At 46.7% G+C, this 19,112-nt stretch overlaps 1 protein-coding gene across 1 annotated transcript in view; it reads left to right on the plus strand.

The window, feature by feature from the left end:
• The window catches only part of gfra1b (gdnf family receptor alpha 1b), an 87,001-nt gene that overhangs the window by 40,198 nt on the left and 27,691 nt on the right, over positions 1-19,112 (plus strand). Inside the window, exon 4 of the mRNA XM_056297437.1 lies at positions 15,741-15,919. Coding sequence (XP_056153412.1) covers positions 15,741-15,919 — 179 coding nt within the window. The remainder of the gene's footprint in view (positions 1-15,740; positions 15,920-19,112) is intronic.

The following is a 19,112-nucleotide window of genomic DNA, read 5'->3' on the forward strand; positions in this document are numbered from 1 at the left end:
ACACTCACTCATTCACTCACACTCTCACTCTCACTCTCACTCTCACTCCACCTGACCTACATGTCTTTGGACTGTGGGAGGAAACCCACGCAGACACGGGGAGAACATGCAAACTCCACACAGAGGACGACTCTGGGACGACCCCCAAGGTTGGACTACCCCGGGGCTCGAACCCAGCACCTTCTTGCTGTGAGGCGACCGCGCTAACCACTGCACCACCGTGCCGCCCATGTTATCCATAGCTTGATGGAAACAGCTGTATTGTCTTCAGGGTGAGAGTAGTGATACAATATGTAAATGCCTGCATGTACCATCGGAAGGATACCATATCATCCAGCTGGGATGGCCAGTCCCAGAGGCCATCATGACCTCAGATTTAGCTTTATCAACTTTTTAATCCTGAGATGGAATTATAAGTATTAAGGCTACGTAAAGAGTTGGGATTGAGATAATGGTGCCCCCCCCAAATAAATAGATAAATAAATAAAATGTTTTCCATGAAAAGGGCTATTTTATGTTGATCCTTCCCCTCATCAGTTATTCCCTGTATCAGAGAATCACCCCTTATCACCTCCACCAACGGTTCAGTACTGCGCACAAACAAAGATGGCAACAAAGCATTGGGAACGGTGGCCCTTCACCCTGGCTCTAGCTAGGTCTGGGACACTTCAGTGCCTTCCACGCATTACTGGGGTAACCTGTCAGGCACCGCCAGTGAGCTTCTCTAGTCACACGTGCAGCTACCTTCTGGAACATTCCCGTCTTGCGCCCTTTTCACACGCGTCATGGGAAGGCTGCAGCGGATGGGGCAAAGGACAGTCCAGCAACTTTCCAGTCATTACGACTTGGCTCCTCCGCCTCTTTTATGCTAGGTTCACGCAGAACTCCTGCACACTCCAGCATCTCCAGCCATCCCAGTCAGCTGCCTGTCAACGTCATCCTCTGCGCGGACCGAGGGGGGGCGCCTTTATTCCTGAATCCGTCCAGTTTCCAGCCGTGCCTGGAATAAAAGAACTTGCATTGCAGTTATCACATAACCCACGAGGCGGGGCGTCCGGGTAGCGTAGCGGTCTACTCCGTTGCCTGCCGACACGTGGCACGCCGGATCGAATCTCCCGTGTTACTTCCGGCTTGGTCGGGCGTCCTTTCAATATCTCATGTTTCTTTGGTTTGGATGATATAGCGATGATAATACCCCTCATCACTGCCTTTGCACCTACCCACAAGTTAAATGGGGGTAGTGTTTCCTTACCAGTGATAGCAAAATACTCTTCCAGGTCTTTTACATGGTGTATGTTGAGTTCCGCTTCCGGTGTGGGGAGGTGGCGGCGTCAATTCACGTTTGCGGCGGCCTCACCCAGTCCCGTCCATGCAGGGTCTTTGTCCACGTCTGCGTCTAAGTTGTGTCTTCGTTTGATGGCAGGGAGAGCTTGATCTGTTGCGTCCTGTGGGCCCAGGGACCACGGCCCTGCCTGGAGCTGCGCCCGAAGAGGAAACACCGAGGGCGGTCTGACAGGACGCGGAAGCGGGGCAGGCTAAGCTAGCTGCTAGCCCATGCAGACCAGCAGTTCCCACAGTCATCCTGGCTGGCGTTCGTTCTCCTGGGCAGTGATTTTTTTAATTTGTTTTTTTTTTTAGATAGATGTGTTAGTTTGGATATGTGTTCTTGTATTTCTTGTAGTGTTTGGGAGTGTTTGTGTGTTTGTGTTGCACTGCTGTGGGCTGGGGGGGGGGGGCGATGTGTCATTTCATTTCATGTGCACAGGTGCATGAAATAACTAAAGTGTTTCTGATTCTGAGTTTCTTCATCGTTTAATAAGGAGATTTTTAGCCTCCAGTACTTAAACTGTTCACTTTGTCTTAGTTTGGTTTTTAGAGGGGTCCAGGAACATGGTCTGACATGGTAATTGGTTCTATAAATCATTTGATGATCCTGTATAAGATGTTTGTAGATTATATTCAACAACATGGTATAACAGCAAGGAAGCAAACTGGAGATGTCGTTACTGCTCATCATAGTTGAGTTGCATCGGTTTTATTCGTAAGTTACTTCGTCACTTCTGCATTGTGAATGGCCTGTAATTACAACAGTTACCAAAAGTCCAAATACACACCCAGTAAAATGTCCCCTTAAGTGTTCACTCTCACTATCACTAGTTCACGTCACACTAACATCTTTCCCAGTAGTTATCTTCCAGCTAACTGTAGTTTTTATGAGTATTGGACCTGCTGCCCTGAACCAGCTTCATGAAGAGGGGCTGTGGCCTACTGGTGTATGCAGCCAATGGTTCTGAATAGCAGGAGGCTTGGTGTGGAGGAAGCTGTAAGAGACGGCTCTGCCTTTAAGCGTCCTCTGTCTGGTAAAATGACAGGGAGTCTGGCAACGAGAGAACATGCAGAAAAGAGAATTAACAGTCAGTGTCCTTGCTCGGAGTTGGCGGCGCGGTGGGTGGCGCAGCTGCCGCGCAGCAAGAAGGTCCTGGGTTCGAGCCCCGGGGTAGTCCAACCTTGGGGGTCGTCCCGGGTCTTCCTCTGTGTGGAGTTCGCATGATCTCCCCGTGTCTGCGTGGGTTTTCTCCGGGTGCTCCGGTTTCCTCCCACAGTCCAAAGACATGTAGGTCAGGTGAATCGGCCATACTAAATTGTCTCTAGGGGTGTGGGTGTGGGTGGGGGGGTGTCGGACTGGTGGCCTGTCCAGAGTGTATCTCCGCCTGCCGTCCAACAGCTTCTGGGATAGACTCCAACATCCCCGCGACCCTAAGAGCAGGATAAGCTGTTTGGGTAATGGATGGATGGATGGATGGATGGACAGGGAGTCTTGGAATTGGATCGTCTTCTTGGGATTGCAAGGATTTACAAGGACATCAAAAATATGCTATGCTGCAGAGAAATCTAAACAATAAGGAATTTAGGAACATGTGTCATCAACATGTGTACTATTCAGTTGAAATCAGTGAGCAGTGACTTGTGCAGTTTAATCATGTTTTCTGCTTTGGTGATTACGTGAGCTGCTGACTTTTGTAACAGGCTGGATGTACACTTATTAATCTGGAGTTTAATCAGTTCTGGAGGAACAGCAGTAGGGAAAAGGTAGAGTAATGAGACGCTAGAATTAGTACAATTAATTCCTGTTCTAAGTGAGTGTTAAGTACATTATGATATAATAACAAAGTAATAAGTAATAAAGTAGCAAGTAATAACAAAGTAGCGATTAATAACAAAGTAACAAGTAATAACAAAGTAATAAGTAATAACAAAGTAGCAAGTAATAACAAAGTAACAAGTAATAACAAAGTAGCAATTCATAACAAAGGAACAGGTAATAACAAAGTAACAAGTAATAACAAAGTAACAAGTAATAACAAAGTAATAAGTAATAATAAAGTAGCAAGTAATAACAAAGTAACAAGTAATAACAAAGTGATAAGTAATAAAGTAGCAAGTAATAACAAAGTAGCAAGTAATAATAAAGTAACAAGTAATAACAAAGTAACACATAATAACAAGTAATAACAAAGTAGCAAGTAACAACAAAGTAGCAATTCATAACAAAGTAACAGGTAATAACAAAGTAACAAGTAATAACAAAGTAATAAGTAATAATAAAGTAGCAAGTAATAATAAAGTAACAAGTAATAACAAAGTAACAAGTAATAACAAAATAATAAGTAATAACAAAGTAGCAAGTAATAACAAATTAACAAGTAATAACAAAGTAATAAGTAATAACAAGGTAGCAAGTAATAATAAAGTAACAAGTAATAACAAAGTAACAAATAATAACAAAGTAATAACAAAGTAGCAAGTAACAACAAAGTAGCAATTAATAACAAAGTAACAAGTAATAACAAAGTAACAAGTAATAACAAAGTAATAAGTAATAACAAAGTAACAACTAATAGCAAAGTAATACGTAATAACAAAGTAGCAAGTAATAACAAAGTATCAAGTAATAACAAAGTAAAAAATAATAACAAAGTAATAACAAAGTAGCAAGTAACAACAAAATAGCAATTAATAACAAAGTAGCAAGTAATAACAAAGTAACAAGTAATAAAGTAATAAGTAATAAAAACGTAATAACAGTTAATAATTTTGAAAAGGAGCAACAAATGAGAAAGCGATGTGATGTGCACCCAGCACTGCTGGAAACCTGCGCGCAGCCGCGTTGTGTTTTCTGGAAGCGTCACAAGCCTGGCTTTGAAGCAGCAGCGGGTTTAAAACAAACCAAGACCCCAAGGAAAAGCAATGCTCTCACTTCTATCAAACGTCTGTAGTTGGTGTTTTGTGCCCCAGCCCATACGAGCAGCGTATTATATACACGAACATTTCGGTGGTTTTAAAAGGTTTGAGGGGCCGCAGCTGCACAATGGAGAGCTGACGGTTCTCATGTTTTCTCCTTCATCGTGCTGGCGCGCACAGCCCCGGGACACCACCATTAACCTGTTGTTTGGAGTTTGGTTAAAGCCCTACCTGGCTGGCAGCTTGTCAGAAGCTCCTTTGTGTCTGCCCACAATAGGTCAGAGCCATGACACCAGACACCACAGCCTGCTCTACTGGTCTGTCCTGTGGGTCAGATCAGTGACAAGACTCAGACAGAAGATCCGCTAACTGGACTAATGGCTCCCAGCCATTCTAATTGAGCAACGTTTCGATCTAACAGAGATCTTCGTCAGGCATGGTTGAATCAGAAAAACGGCAATATATAGATACAAACACATTCAAAACAGCTCCCACTCCAGACTCTCAGGGCATCTATTTCAACCGCAGATTGGGTCTGGAACAGTGAGTATGGGTGTGGATGAGGCTTCTTCTTGTGCCCGTCCATCCCAGCTGAACGAGGCCTTGGTTGGGCAGTTCTCGTGAGACTAAATCATCCTTCACTGTATCAGAGAAACCACTCAAAAATGCATCAAACCATACCTGATCGTCCCACCAGCATGAAGCTGCCAAGGTGAGGGACTCAGTAGCATAACCATAAGCTGCCTTGTGGAAGCCCCGTGATCTCTCTTGCTCCCTCTCATTAAAAAAGTCTCCTCACTTTGTCCATGAACTCCTGGTAGCTGAAGCAGCACAGAGCATTAGCATCCCACAACGGCGTTCCTTACCTTCCGGTAAGGGGTGTAATTGTGTAGGCAACACGGGAAGGTTCTGTGGGGAAGCCGAAAGACTGGAGTTCCAGCGTTGGAGAGCAATGGGAAAGGAAAGATCAGCCTGGTTCTCCATTATATGGCTGGGTAGCTGGAAGCCTCGGTTCTCTGGAAGGTGGTGCAGTAGCTGGGGCTGGAGGAGGAGGGCTAGGTACCACAGAGGCTGTGGATGGGGCAGCCCGAAGCTGAGCAGTGAGAGAGGTTAGGGTTCCAGCAACTAACATAAGATGTTGATCCACCTGGCGAATCTGCTGAAGAGTGCCCAGATACATACCCTGCTTCTTCACTGCAGCCCTTACCAGGGCAAAGTCTGCTGGGTCCATTGTAGGCCAGATGATCATGTTACGGCTGGTAGGCCTAGGAGAAGCTGATGGCCCAAAAGCAGACTCGGTAGACAAAAGAGGAAGATTTTGTGGATTTTTGTTGGGGGGGGGGGTTCCCCTTTTTTTCACCCCAATTGTACTTGACCAATTACCCCACTCTTTTGAGACGTCTCTAGTCACTGCTCCACCCCCTCTGCTGAGCCTGGGAGGGATGTAGACTACCTACCACATGTCTCCTCCCATACATGTGGAGTCGCCAGCCGCTTCTTTTCACCTGACAGTGAGGAGTTTCACCAGGGGGACGTAGCACGTGGGAGGATCACGCTATTCCCCCGGTGAACAGGAGCCCCGACCGACCAGAGGAGGCGCTGCTGCAGCGACCAGGACACATACCCACATCCGACGTCCCCCTCGCAGACACGGCCAATTGTGTCTGCAGGGACGCCCGACCAAGCCGGAGGTGACACAGGGATTCGAACCGGCGATCCCCGTGTTGGTAGGCAACGGAATAGACCGCCACGCTCCCCGGACGACCCATGAATGACATTTGAAAGTGAAATGACGTTGTGCACACTCGTAATCGCCATGTGGAGTGGCTGATAGGAAGTGAGTCGGTCACCGGGGTGGACTATGTGACTATGACGTCACGAATGTTTGCAGCACGCCTGTAGTAAACAACGTGTGGGGGATCTTTAAAAAAACGGATTTAACATTAGGAACAGATTTCAAAAATATGCAAATGTTTCTGGCCGGAGTTGTTCTCCCAGAGGAGAGCAGTGTGCAGTGCGGAGGGAGCCTCCGTCATCTGAGTCAAGTCTTCACTCGGCGTCACGTCTTTCTGCAGCATTTGGCATCCAGATCAGTGACACCCCAGTAGCCCGGCTCGGCATCAGCAGCTTAATAAGGACAGATAAATTACTTTCAAGCTTTAATAACCTCAAATTGGGGGAGAACAAGAGGAAATAATTATGCGCCAAATACAGTAAGACGCGGATTTTGACACGAATACATTACTGCCTCCGTTATGTTGCGTAACTGTGAGGGTTATATAAGTACACGAATAATGGTCAGGGGAAGGGAAATTAACCATAAACTAATAGATGTGACCCTGCTGACATTGCCATGACCGTCACATTCATGTTGATGTTTGTTTGTTTGTTTCTGATGCACAACAGAAACGCCATTGAGATTGAGTCATGAAGAGAAAGAAATGACTCCATAATTACCTCATTAAACTATGAACACCCCTCATAGAAAAAACAAAACAACAACTTCCTTGCCCTGGGCTGTATGGGGGGGACAGTCATTCATGTGTCGTGTCTGATAACCCCAAGCCACGGCCAGCCCCACTGCACGAGCAGTGTACACAAACGCTAGGGGCGCAACATGCTCTAGGGGGCGCACAACTTCGACCTGAAAATATATATAATGTTCCCCTATCAATATCAACAGGGTTTCTAAATATTATAATACAGTATACACAAGCAAACTAATTTTCTTAAGTGGTCCAGGGTGTCTCCCCACCTGCCGCCCAATGACTGCTGGGATGGACTCCAGCATCCCGAGACCCCAGTTGGGACAAGCGGCTTGGATAATGAATGGATGGATGGATGGATGGATGGATGGATGGATGGATGGATGGATGGATGGATGGATGGATCTTGGACTTGGCACTCTTCCCCCATTCTCACTATTAACATGTGGTGATTAAGGGGGGGACCGCCACCCTAAACTACCTGTCCTGCCTGAGTGACTTCTGCTGTTGACGTTGATGTCCATGATGGTGACGTGTCTAAAAAGCCAAAGTTATCCGGCGCCCAGGGGAGAAAAGCAAAGAAAGAGGAGTAATAAAAAACGTGAAAAGGTGACGATAGCGAACTGGCTTCAGAGCTGTAGCCGTTTCCAACTTGCCATCAAGCAACAGGACTACAATGAGACTTCTGACTTTGCTATATGAAACGAAGCTGGTAGAAATGTCTCCCACCATGGGCAGCTGGGAGAATTCCTGCCACTCCTCCCGTTGTCACGGTAGTGTGGTCTGCGTCATCGAGGCTCGCCTGTTCCCCATCCCCTGATGGGTATTTCGGCTCACCTGCGCCCCATTTACATGAGTAACCCCGATTGCCCCGTTTCCCTGATTGCCCATGCGGTGCTCAGCTGATCCCCGGCCCTTTATTTGGCTTGCGGTTCCTGTTCCTGTCCTGCCCTGCTCAGCTGCCCCCCATTCCCTACTTGGCGAGCCTGTTCCTGCTTACCTGCTCCCCATGATTAGCTGTCTCGGGTTATATATTCCCCCTGGTTGCCCTGGCGCTTCGTCACCCAGACACATACAGATTGACTTCTGGTAGCCAGAAGCACCACGTCCTGTCTCGAGCCTTCCTGGCCCTCTGTTAGTCCGTTTTGCCTTATAGTCTAGCGGGAGGGGGGCTCACAAAACACAACAATGGATTTATTTTGTTTTTTATCATCTTCAGGGTCTCCCATTAATGAAATGGGTTGTTGTGAACTTTTATTTTGGTGGAAATATTGTTTTTTGGCTATTTTTAGGACTACCCCAATTCCTAAATAAGAGCCAAACTAGGCCAGTGCGAATAGGGGAAGGGTGACAGAAATCCCCATCACTTGTGGATGCTCCGTCTTTTCTTCATCAGACTCGCTGAGGTATGAACCAGGTGTCTGCCCTACATCACCAAAGAGTCGGACTGTAGTTCTCCCAAAAAATACTGAAATACTGTCCTGTAAACATAGCTGTAGTGTAGGCGGGACTTGTACTTTTGAGTACTTGTACTTTATCAGAAAAACATAAATCCCTTTCAAATCCACCATTCCTGACCTGTCTGGGGCGCTGCTGAGCAGCAGCCAGTGGCTGGATGGAGATGGGCGGTAACGGCCAGTAATTAATAAGACAGTAATTAATAAGCCAGTAATTAATAAGCCTTGATCTAGCCCAGTCTGTCTCCGCTGTCTCCGAGTCATGCATTTGGGTGCTCAACTCCTGCTCCCCGCATGACACCCATAGAGAGGAGCTACTCTAAGATTAAAAGGGTGGGCTGTATATCTGAGGTCTACCATGGGACAGGAGAGTCTAACTGGACTTTCTACAATAAGCAAAAACCACCAGGTGTCAGGACAGCCATCATATGACGACATAACCGATGAGGAAACACGAGAAGGGTGCAGTATCAATGTCTTGCCTTTTTTATTGATTCATGCTTCTTTACATCTCTTTTTCTGCATTTATATTTGTTCACGACAACCTCATATAGAGACGTGTAAATATAGTTGATATTGCAGCGAATTAAGGGGGCAGCCCGGGTACCGCCACGGCCGGGACGCGAACCTGTGTCTCCCGCTCCGCAAGCGACAACGTTAACCAGTCGACTAAAGGGTCCAACCCGTTAACCAAGGGCTAACGTGTCTAATTATCCATGCAGGTTACACTATATTAACTTACCTTTATGATATTGTTTAATAAATGAAGGCTGGATAACGCGAAACGTATGTGACATTGTTCATTAGTTGCGCTTCTTCCTAAAGAGTTTTCCTTATTTTATTTTCTCTAGTCTCTGACCAAGGAGATGACAGTGGTGAGTTTCCGGTCACAAGGGGGCGCCACAGACAATCTTGCCTTTGCACGCCGTGTTAGCTAGGGCCACTCTGCCCCAACCCACTTACTCATACACAGCTTTGACACACAACACAACACAACACAACACAACACAACACGTGTGAAGCTGGCTCCTCGGGGGTTAATGGGCCCTTGCGCCAAGCGGAGTTCCTGCAGACTTCAGAAGTTGTGACGCTAATAGATTCATAGGGGGCAGCATTTTCCCCTTGGGGCTTGGTAATTGAGGTAAAAGTGTCAAGCCTTCTGCCCTAATAGCTACAGACGCAGACGGACGGAAGAGCACACACATCTCCATGCGCTTGTCAGACGTAAGTAATGGGTTTTGTAATCAGTGATTAACCGAAGGTTCAAGACCGTTATTCCAGTTTAATCAGGGCCGGGGCTGTGGCGCGTGACACAGAGCAGCGAGCTTCTATTCCACTTCACGAGGCTGCATACCGGACTCGCTCTTCCGTGCACAGGCTGAGGGTACAGTTTGAATAAGTGGGTAGTGACCAGTCATGCAGGAAGGACTTTAACAGCTAAATACGAGGGGGGGGGTGAGCACGTGTGAGGTCCGGCTTCAGCCTCAACATGCTCTCGTGTTGGTCGAACCAAAACCATGTTGGATGGGTAGCTGTGACCACATGATAAGGGGGGAGGGGGGGGGTAATGTGTATAAGCAAGTTTGTGCATTTTTTAAATTTATTTTTATTTATTATTTATTGAATAGTATTGTTATTTAGTAAAATTATAAAAATGAATTTAATAAAAAAGAAATATATTAAATTTGTTAAAGCATATTTATTAAATGTTATTCATTATTAAATATTATTGAATTATTTAGCAAATATTATCAATTATTATTTATTGAAATTAAATTTAATAAAAAATAATTTATTAAAATTATTAGTACGTAATTTATTGAATATTAAATATTATTTTATTTATCAAATATTATCAGTTATTTATTGAAATGATTAAATTTAATAAAAAAATAATTTATTGAAATTATTTTTTTTTTTTTTTATAAATTTATTTCTGATTTTTCCCTTTTTTCTCCCAATTTAGTGGCCAATTGATCCCTATTTTAATTCAAACACCCACCCTCGTATTGCATGCGTTCGCCAACTGCATCTCTCCGGCCGGCAGTCTCGAAGGAAAGCGCCTCCCCACTTTCGTGACAAGGCGAATCCAAGCCGAACCACTGTTTTTCCGACACACACAGAGACGCATTCACATGACGAACACAAGCCGACTCCGCCCCCCTCCCGAAGACAGCGTTGCCAATGATTGCTGCTTCACCGAGTCCGGCCATAGTCGGATCTGACGAGACCGGGGCGCGAGCCCCAGTCCCCAGTGGGCAACTGCATCGACACCAAGCCGATGCTTAGACCGCTACGCCACCGCGGACCGAAATTATTAATACATTATTTATTGAATATCAGATATTATTAAATTATTTATTAAATTTATTTTTAAAGCACAGATGTTTGTGTAGTGTGTAGCTTGTATTTACAAAAGCACAGAGCATTCCTGCTAGAGCCATTCATTGGGAAAGGCAGATGAGACGAGCATGCCCTGGCTGTAAGGATAGTTAGCAGTGTCCTACACACCCGTGACTATTAGCAGTCTTACAAATACTGTCCAGGGTGCCTCCCCGCCTGCTGCCCAATGACTGCTGGGATAGGCTCCAGCATCCCCATGACCCTGAGAGCAGGATAAGTGGTTTGGATAATGGATGGATGATGTTGTTGCTGTGATTATGATTATTATTGTTAGTAGTAGTAGTAGGAGTAGGAGGAGGAGTGGTAGTGGTAGTAGTAGGAGGAGAGGTAGTGGTAGTAGTAGGAAGAGTGGTAGTGGTAGTAGTGGTAGTAGTAGGAGGAGTGGTAGTGGTAGTGGTAGTAGTAGGAGGAGTGGTAGTGGTAGTGGTAGTAGTAGGAGGAGTGGTAGTAGGAGTAGTAGGAGGAGGAGTGGTAGTAGTAGTAGTAGGAGTAGTAAGAGTAGTAATAGGAGGAATGGTAGTGGTAGTGGTAGTAGTAGGAGGAGTGGTAGTGGTAGTAGTAGGAGGAGTGGTAGTAGTAGTAGTAGGAGTAGTAAGAGTAGTAGTAGGAGGAATGGTAGTGGTAGTGGTAGTAGTAGGAGGAGTGGTAGCAGTAGGAGGAGGAGGAGTGGTAGTGGTAGTAGTAGGAGTAGTAAGAGTAGTAGTAGGAGGAATGGTAGTGGTAGTGGTAGTAGTAGGAGGACTGGTAGTGGTAGTAGTAGGAGGAGTGGTAGTAGTAGTAGTAGTAGGAGTAGTAAGAGTAGTAGTAGGAGGAATGGTAGTGGTAGTGGTAGTCGTAGGAGGAGTGGTAATAGTAGTAGGAGGAGGAGTGGTAGTAGTAGTAGGAGGAGTGGTAGTAGTAGTAGTAGGAGGAGTGGTAGTAGTAGGAGGAGGAGGAGTGGTAGTAGTAGTAGCAGGAGGAGTGGTAGTGGTGTTAGTAGTAATAATTTAGACCGTATTGAGGGTCACACAAGAAAAATATGCACTCTTGAAACAAAAATAAGTCCAAAACTAACTATTTAATTATGGACAAATGGACAAAAGTAGATGGATGTTCATTCACCAGTCAGTGAGAGAAGTGAGAGGGACGGGATGAGGCGATCCTCGGTTTCTTCCTGGTTCTTGATGGGGTTCACTGAAGAAAACCATGACTCTCATGAGCACGTGGAAGGGAACATTGTGAGTAGGAGCAATGCAACAGCTCTCCTGCTGTTGAATCGAGCTTGGAGAACCACGTTGATCCAATAGTCCCTCACCCCAACGCCCTTGCATTGTGCTTTGAGCAAATCAGATGTTCCCATCTCCAAGACCTCCATCTGAAGAGTTGCTTCATCTATGGAAGGCACCACCAGCCTTTTGGCCTCTATACACGGACACCTCCATCACTGTCCTCTACATCTACACCCCTTTATATCCTTTATACAGGGACACCTCCATCACTGTCCTCTACATCTACACCCCTTTATATCCTCTATACACGGACACCTCCATCACTGTCCTCTACATCTACACCCCTTTATATCCCTTATACACGGACACCTCCATCACCGTCCTCTACACCTACACCCCTTTATATCCTTTATACATGGACACCTCCATCACTGTCTGCAGCTACACCCCTTTATATATGTCATTATGCATGCTTAATAGTCCAGCTAAAAAAAAACCACAAAGTTTAATCAGTTCATATAGCCTCTTAGCCCCCTAGTCCCCCCCCCCCGCTTTCAGGGATGGTCGTTCCCTCATCACATAGATGGCCTCTTTGACTCCCCGTTCAAACCAGAGTTCTTCCCTATCAGGGATGTGCACATCCTTGAAAGAGTGGCCACTGGCCTGTAGATGGTGTAGACTGTGTAGCTGGTGTAGACTGTGGAGTCCTGGCCTGTAGATGGTGTAGATGGTGTAGACTGTGCAGATTATGTAGAGATTGTGGAGTCCTAGCCTGTAGATGGTGTAGACTGTGTAGATGGTGTTGACTGTGTAGGTGGTGTAGACTGTGTAGATGGTGTAGACTGTGGAGTCCTAGCCTGTAGATGGTGTAGACTGTGTAGATGGTGTAGACTGTGTAGGTGGTGTAGACTGTGGAGTCCTGGCCTGACGTGTTAGCTCTCCTGTGTTGTGCCATCCAGCATCTGTTTGGTTTCCCTGATGTACAAGTCACGGCAATCCTCCCGGCATTCCCACACAGTTACAACCATGGTCACAAGAAGCAGCACCCACCGAAGTGCTGAGGCCCCTGTCACGGGCGATAAGAGGGGCAATGCAATGACGTAGCTTGTCGAATTTGGATGCTTACATCCGAAAATACTGGAAATGCCCCCCTTCACCCCAGTGATGTCCGGGCAAAATGAGAGGATAGGAGTTACCGTCTTGCATTCTTGATGTATTTAAAGGGTATACCGAATATCTTCCGTGTCCCATCTTTGGGCGGGGTTGAGAATGTACGATATCAAACTTTCCTCCTCTGGGGTCATTGTAGGGGCCCCGGTCAGTGGCTCTGAAGGCCCCTTGTGGATCAACTGTTTATGACTCCGACAAGACCCCAAATGGAGCATGTGGTGGTAAGAAAAAGAGTTGCATGAGGTCACCTACCCGCGTTCACACTTGTGTAGCTTGTGTGGGGTGTGTAGCTTGTGTGGGGTGTGTAGCTTGTGTGGGGTGTGTGGGGTGTGTGGGGTGTGTGGGGTGTGTAGCTTGTGTGGGGTGTGTGGGGTGTGTGGGGTGTGCAACACGTCTTACTTGTCACGTTTTCTTGCAGTGTCAGTGGGGCAACTACACAGCTGAGAGTCACATTACACAAGCGTCTGTTATATGTATGGACGCCATTATAACAAGGTAGGAGGTGGAGAGCACCTTTATGGACACGAAACTGGTTTCATTTACACCTACTGTATATACTGTGTATACTGTATAGTACTGTATATACTGTATAGTACTGTGTATACTGTATAGTACTTTATATACTGTATATACTGTATCGTACTGTGTATACTGTATAGTACTGTATATACTGTGTATACTGTATATACTGTATAGTACTGTGTATAGTGTATAGTACTGTATATACTGTATATATTGTGTATACTGTATAGTACTGTATCTACTGTGTATACTGTATAGTACTGTACCTACTGTATAGTACTGTATATACTGTGTATACTGTATATACTGTATAGTACTGTATCTACTGTATATACTGTATAGTACTGTGTATACTGTATAGTAGAGATACAGGTTCAGTATTTTATTGGAGTCACTACTCGTGAAAAGGGTGTTTCTGTAGTAAAGCTCTGATGGAAAAGTGTGGCGTAAATTGGTCCCAAGTGAAATGGAAGCCAAAAACATGCAAGTAGGGGGCGTCCGGGTAGCATAGCGAAGCGGTCTTACCCGTCGCCTACCAACACGGGGATCACCGGTTCGAATCCCCGTGTTACCTCCGGCTTGGTCGGGCGTCCCTACAGACACAATTGGCCGTGTCTGGGGGTGGTAAGCCGGATGTGGGTATGTGTCCTGGTCGCTCCACTAGCGCCTCCTCTGGTCGGTCGGGGCGCCTGTTCGGGAGCGCGTGATCCTCCCACGCGCTACGTCCCCCTGGTGAAACTCCTCACTGTCAGGTGAGAAGAAGCGGCTGGTGACTCCACATGTAATGGAGGAGGCATGTGGTAGTGCTTCTTCAATATTACATAAAACACACAGAAGAAGAGCACATTTGATGCAGCAGTTCCTCCTTCCCCTTGGACTATGCGCTGTAAGTGCAGACTTGCCAGTACGCAGAAGTCACATGCAGTTCCCCGTCAGGATTCACAGAGCGAGTAAGAAGCCATGCATGATACGCAGAGGAACGCTGCGGTGACCTTCCTGCCTCAGTCAGGGTGACGTGCCCTGAGGAGCACCTGTACTGAGGAGAAGAGGGTGTGAGGTTAGGTTATTAACCTTCACCCTCTGTGGCCGGTTCCACAGGGAGCTCTGAATCCAGTGGGTCAATGTTCATACCCAAGAGTATGGTAAAGAGTTTGAGTGGGTTGATGGAGTTGAAGGCAGAACTAAAGTCTATGAACAGGATGCGTGCGTAGGCGTTTCCGGGTGGTGCAGGGCATGGTGCAAGGCTATGCTAACTGCTTCCCCACAGACCAGTTGTGATAGGCAAATTGATATGGGTCCATCATTGGGGAGGTGCAAGATTTCAAGTATGACAGAATGATGCGCTCAAATGCTTTCATGGCCACAGATGTTAGGACAACTGGTCTGAAGTCATTGAGGCAGGTGATCTTTGAGGACTTTAACAGAGGAATGATGGCAGAGTTTGAAGCACTGTGGGACTTGTGCATTGGCTTAGAGAGGTGTTAAATATGGTGGAAAGTATTGTGGCTCAACAAAGCAGGACTGATGCTGTCTGGCTCTCCTGCTTTCCTAATGTTCAGCTTGTTGAGTAGAGCTCTCACCCCCTGGATGCAGAAGGGCGGTATTGGAATGGGAGTAGGGGGGATGTCTGGTGGAATACGTTTTTCAAACCTTGCATGAAACTCATTCAATTTATTTGGGAGGTTATGGTCATTATCTGGAGTTTTGTAATCCCTCATTTCCCACCCTTATAAACAGCACGGTGGCATAATGACCAAAGGGTGGAGCGCTGATTTGAATGAGAAGTTAAAGAAGCCATCTATGTGAAGACAGAACAACCATCCCTGAACCGAGAAGGGGGGGGGGTCATCTGTCGCCATCTTTCAGTGCTTTGATTGCAACTATTCCCAAATTCTCTATGAATAGTACACATGGCCATTGTAACTCTAGTTATTGGTCAAGGTAATCTGCGTTGTTTTCAGTCGTTATCAATCAAGTTGCATTTTATATAGCGCTATATATATATGCCACTGTGTTGTTTATGACGGTGGGGATACCTGCAGCCGGTTGAGACTGAAGTAATGAAATGTTTCCCTACATAAATGTTGTGCCCAGATGAACCGATTCATCTTTCTGTGCTTCAGGTCTACACTGCTCCATACTTGTAATAGCTTCCTCTGCTCTTCACTTCTGAATGCAACTGTCAATATTCTGTGTAACACATTTTTATTTCTTTGTCTTCCACCCCCCCTACCCCCCCCACCTTCTTCTAGGTGAGCCTATATCCACCAAGGAGAACAACTGTTTGAACGCAGCCAAAGCTTGTAACCTGAATGACACATGTAAGAAGTACCGCTCAGCGTACATCAATCCCTGCACCAGCAGAGTGTCTGCCTCGGAGGTGTGCAACAAGCGCAAATGCCACAAGGCTTTGCGACAGTTCTTTGACAAGGTAACCATGCAGTCAGTGCGTAATGTCATTGTTGGTTCTTTGTTTGTAAACCACATGAGTTTCCAATGTCAGAGGGAAGACATCATTTTTTGCAGCCGCATTCATCTGAGCTTAACTGGTGTCCTCCAGTCAGTTGCATTAGTGCTCCGTCCCTGATGCGTGTTCCATCTACGCACAAACTGGCAGATAGCTAACAAACAGGATCGCGAGTGTCTTTAGACGCATCGCGAGTCAAGGGTGAGGATAAGCAGAAGACAAGCATCAAGTGGCAAGACGAAAGAACACACGTTAGTGGGAGAGAGGACAATGGCTGAGGAAGAGGAAACGTTTGTAGGGCATAGCATAAACGATGCGGTGAGTCCAAAAGAACCCCCTCTCACCATGATGTTGACAGTAAATGAGACAGTTTGACGTGGACACAGGCTGTGGGGTAACAGTAATGAATGACTCGGACTTTAAAAAGCTGTGGAATAGAGAGGTTATGCCAGAGCTGAAGACATACCACATCAAATGTAAAACATATAGGACAAAAGGGTGGGGATATTGGGGTCCGCGGCAGTTACAGTAAAGTACAAGAACATTGTAAAAGACTTACCTCTAGTGGTAGTGCTGGGTACCAGACCAAACCAGCTCGGAAGAGGCAGGATAAAAGAACTGGGTCTACAATGGAGCTCGGTAAATCATCTGATGGGCACAGAAGTACAGGCTTTGCGAGATGTACTTAGACAAAACGATGAAGTGTTCAAAGAAGAGCTGGGTAAGCTGAATGGACCACCAGCAAAGATCTATGTGGGTAAAGAAGCATGAATTGAATGTGCAGAACAGCTGTGTGTGCTATGGGGAGCACGTGTCATTGTGCCCAGACCAGGCCCAAAAAGATGTGCTACAACAATTGCATCAGTGTCATCCAGGGGTTTCCCGTATGGAGGCTTTAGCACGGAGTTGTGTGGTGGCCAAAGCTTGACCAGGACGCAGAGAACATGGTGAAATGTTGCCGCACATGTCAGGAGCAGAGGCAGAGTCCAGCTGTGGCCCCACTTCATCCCTGGGACTGGCCAGACAGACCCTGGCAAAGGTTGCATGTAGAGTATGCTGGGCCTTTCATGGGAAAAATGTTTTTCCATTCTTATCGATGCACACTCAAAACGGGTAGCTGTATATCCAGTACATTCAGCCTCCACAACCGAGTGCTTACGCGGTAGTTTCACCAACAATGTGTTGCCAGAAATTTTAGTTTTGGATAATGGCACCCGTTTCATGATTGTTGAGTTTTTGAGGAAAGAATTAACACTTGATTTGACCTCTGCACCCTATCGTGCCTCCAGCAACGCCTGGAGGATTAAAAAATATATATATCCAGAGGGATCACTTAAAGCAAAGTGGCAAAGGTCTTATTCAGCTACAGATCAACTCCTCAGACCACAACAGGCCTCACACCAGCAGAAATGTTATTGGGCCAGAAACTCTGGATCCGATACATCCAGACCTGAAACCGAGAGTTAAATAAAACAAACAAAGGAAACTGAAAGAAGTATGACAGGAAGGCAAAGGGATAGAGTTTTGCAGTTGGTGATCTGGTACTCACCAGGAACTTTGGTCATGGACCAAAATGGATTCCTGGATATACACAGTCGGCGACTGGACCAGTGTCCTACAAAGTGATGCTGGCGGACGGCAGAGTGGTCAGAAGGCATGTGGACCAAAGCCATTCGCGGACAGTCAACTGAAGAGATCCCAGTTGAAGAGTTGGGGGGCTATGCTTCACCAAGTCTGATCATAGCTCTGTCAGCGCCTTCACCAGGGGCTGGTGATTCAGAACCTGCGGTACTTCAGGAACAAAGCACCGGGTCGGAGACACGGCCTCCGAGAGTTAAGAACCAAGGAAACGCAGAAACAGAGAGACCTACTACAGTGGTGAGACTCTCAACGTGGCTTAGAAGGTTACTGCATATCTGGAAGACTATGAGTTGAACTGAACAAAAAAAAAATCAATGTTGCTGTCATGTGATGTTAAGAGTTAAAGCACTCTTGGGGTGTTTAACATTTTCTTAAAGTGACTAGGGGAGTAGCATTTGAATGGGAAGTAGGTTGTGCACTTACGAGGGGGGAGCTGTGGTAAAGTGGGCTATCCATTAGTGGGCAATAGAGGGTCTGTGGAGGCAGATGCTGGGGTAGAGAAGATCCAGAGTAGCGTATCAAGAAGAGAAGAAGTAAAGTGTTATGTTACGCAACAATAAAGTACCCAAAACCCTGACCACCTTAGTCAACTTACTGTACAAACTGTCCTCAAACTACAGCACAAATTAATTCGCATTGCACATACTACAACAAGAAGCTACATTTAGCTTGGCGTTTTCAACCTTGGCAAATGAAATTATCACAAAGAAAGTTATTTTAAATTACATGCACAATTGCATAAAACACGAAAAGTAACAAGCAAAAGCTCTTCGAGGCACAAACGCAAACGCAAAAGAGACAGAAGCTTTCCATCTCTTTCGTATTTTCCGCTTCCGGTGCAGGAAGGTGGCGGCGCGAATTCGCGTTTCCGGCGGCCTCACCCAGCACCGTCCATGCAGGGTCTTTGTCCACGTCCGCGTCTAAGTTTTGTCTTCATTTGATGGCGGGGAGAGCGGGGCAGGCTAAGCTAACTGCTAGCCCATGCAGAGCGGCAGTTCCGATAAACCGAGGGCGGTCTGGCGGCGGCCCCGCCTGGCGTTGACTGTGGTGTTTTCGGTGTGGTCGTGAGGAGTGCGGGCAGGTGTGTCGAGGGTGTCTGGCTGGGAGAGCAGGCGCTGGATCAGCTGGGGTAGCTTCGTCTGCCTCCGGTGGTGGTTCTACTGGCCTGGCTGTCAACGCGACGTGGAGCTGCACGCGCGTTGTTGCGACTCCTGCACCCGCCAGGCAGGAGTCGGCGGTAGAGGGCCTATGGTTCACTCCCGTACCTGCAGCCGGGAGGATGGAGGCACGGGAAGCGGGACCGCTGGACACACGGGAAGCTGAGAGCTGGAACCAAGCAGCCATGAAAGCCCAAAGGTGGGTGGCGGATCGAGATCAGGCCAGGCGTCAGCAAAGGCGGGAACAGATTGGGTGTCGGCAGGGACAAGCCGACCACTCTGGAACCGGAAGGGTCTCCGTAGCGTGGTGCTGGTCAGCTGAGACTCTGGGAAAACATGGGAGGCTGAAAGGAAAGGCT

Source organism: Lampris incognitus, chromosome 17, assembly GCF_029633865.1.
Source record: "Lampris incognitus isolate fLamInc1 chromosome 17, fLamInc1.hap2, whole genome shotgun sequence".
NCBI lineage: Eukaryota > Metazoa > Chordata > Actinopteri > Lampriformes > Lampridae > Lampris > Lampris incognitus.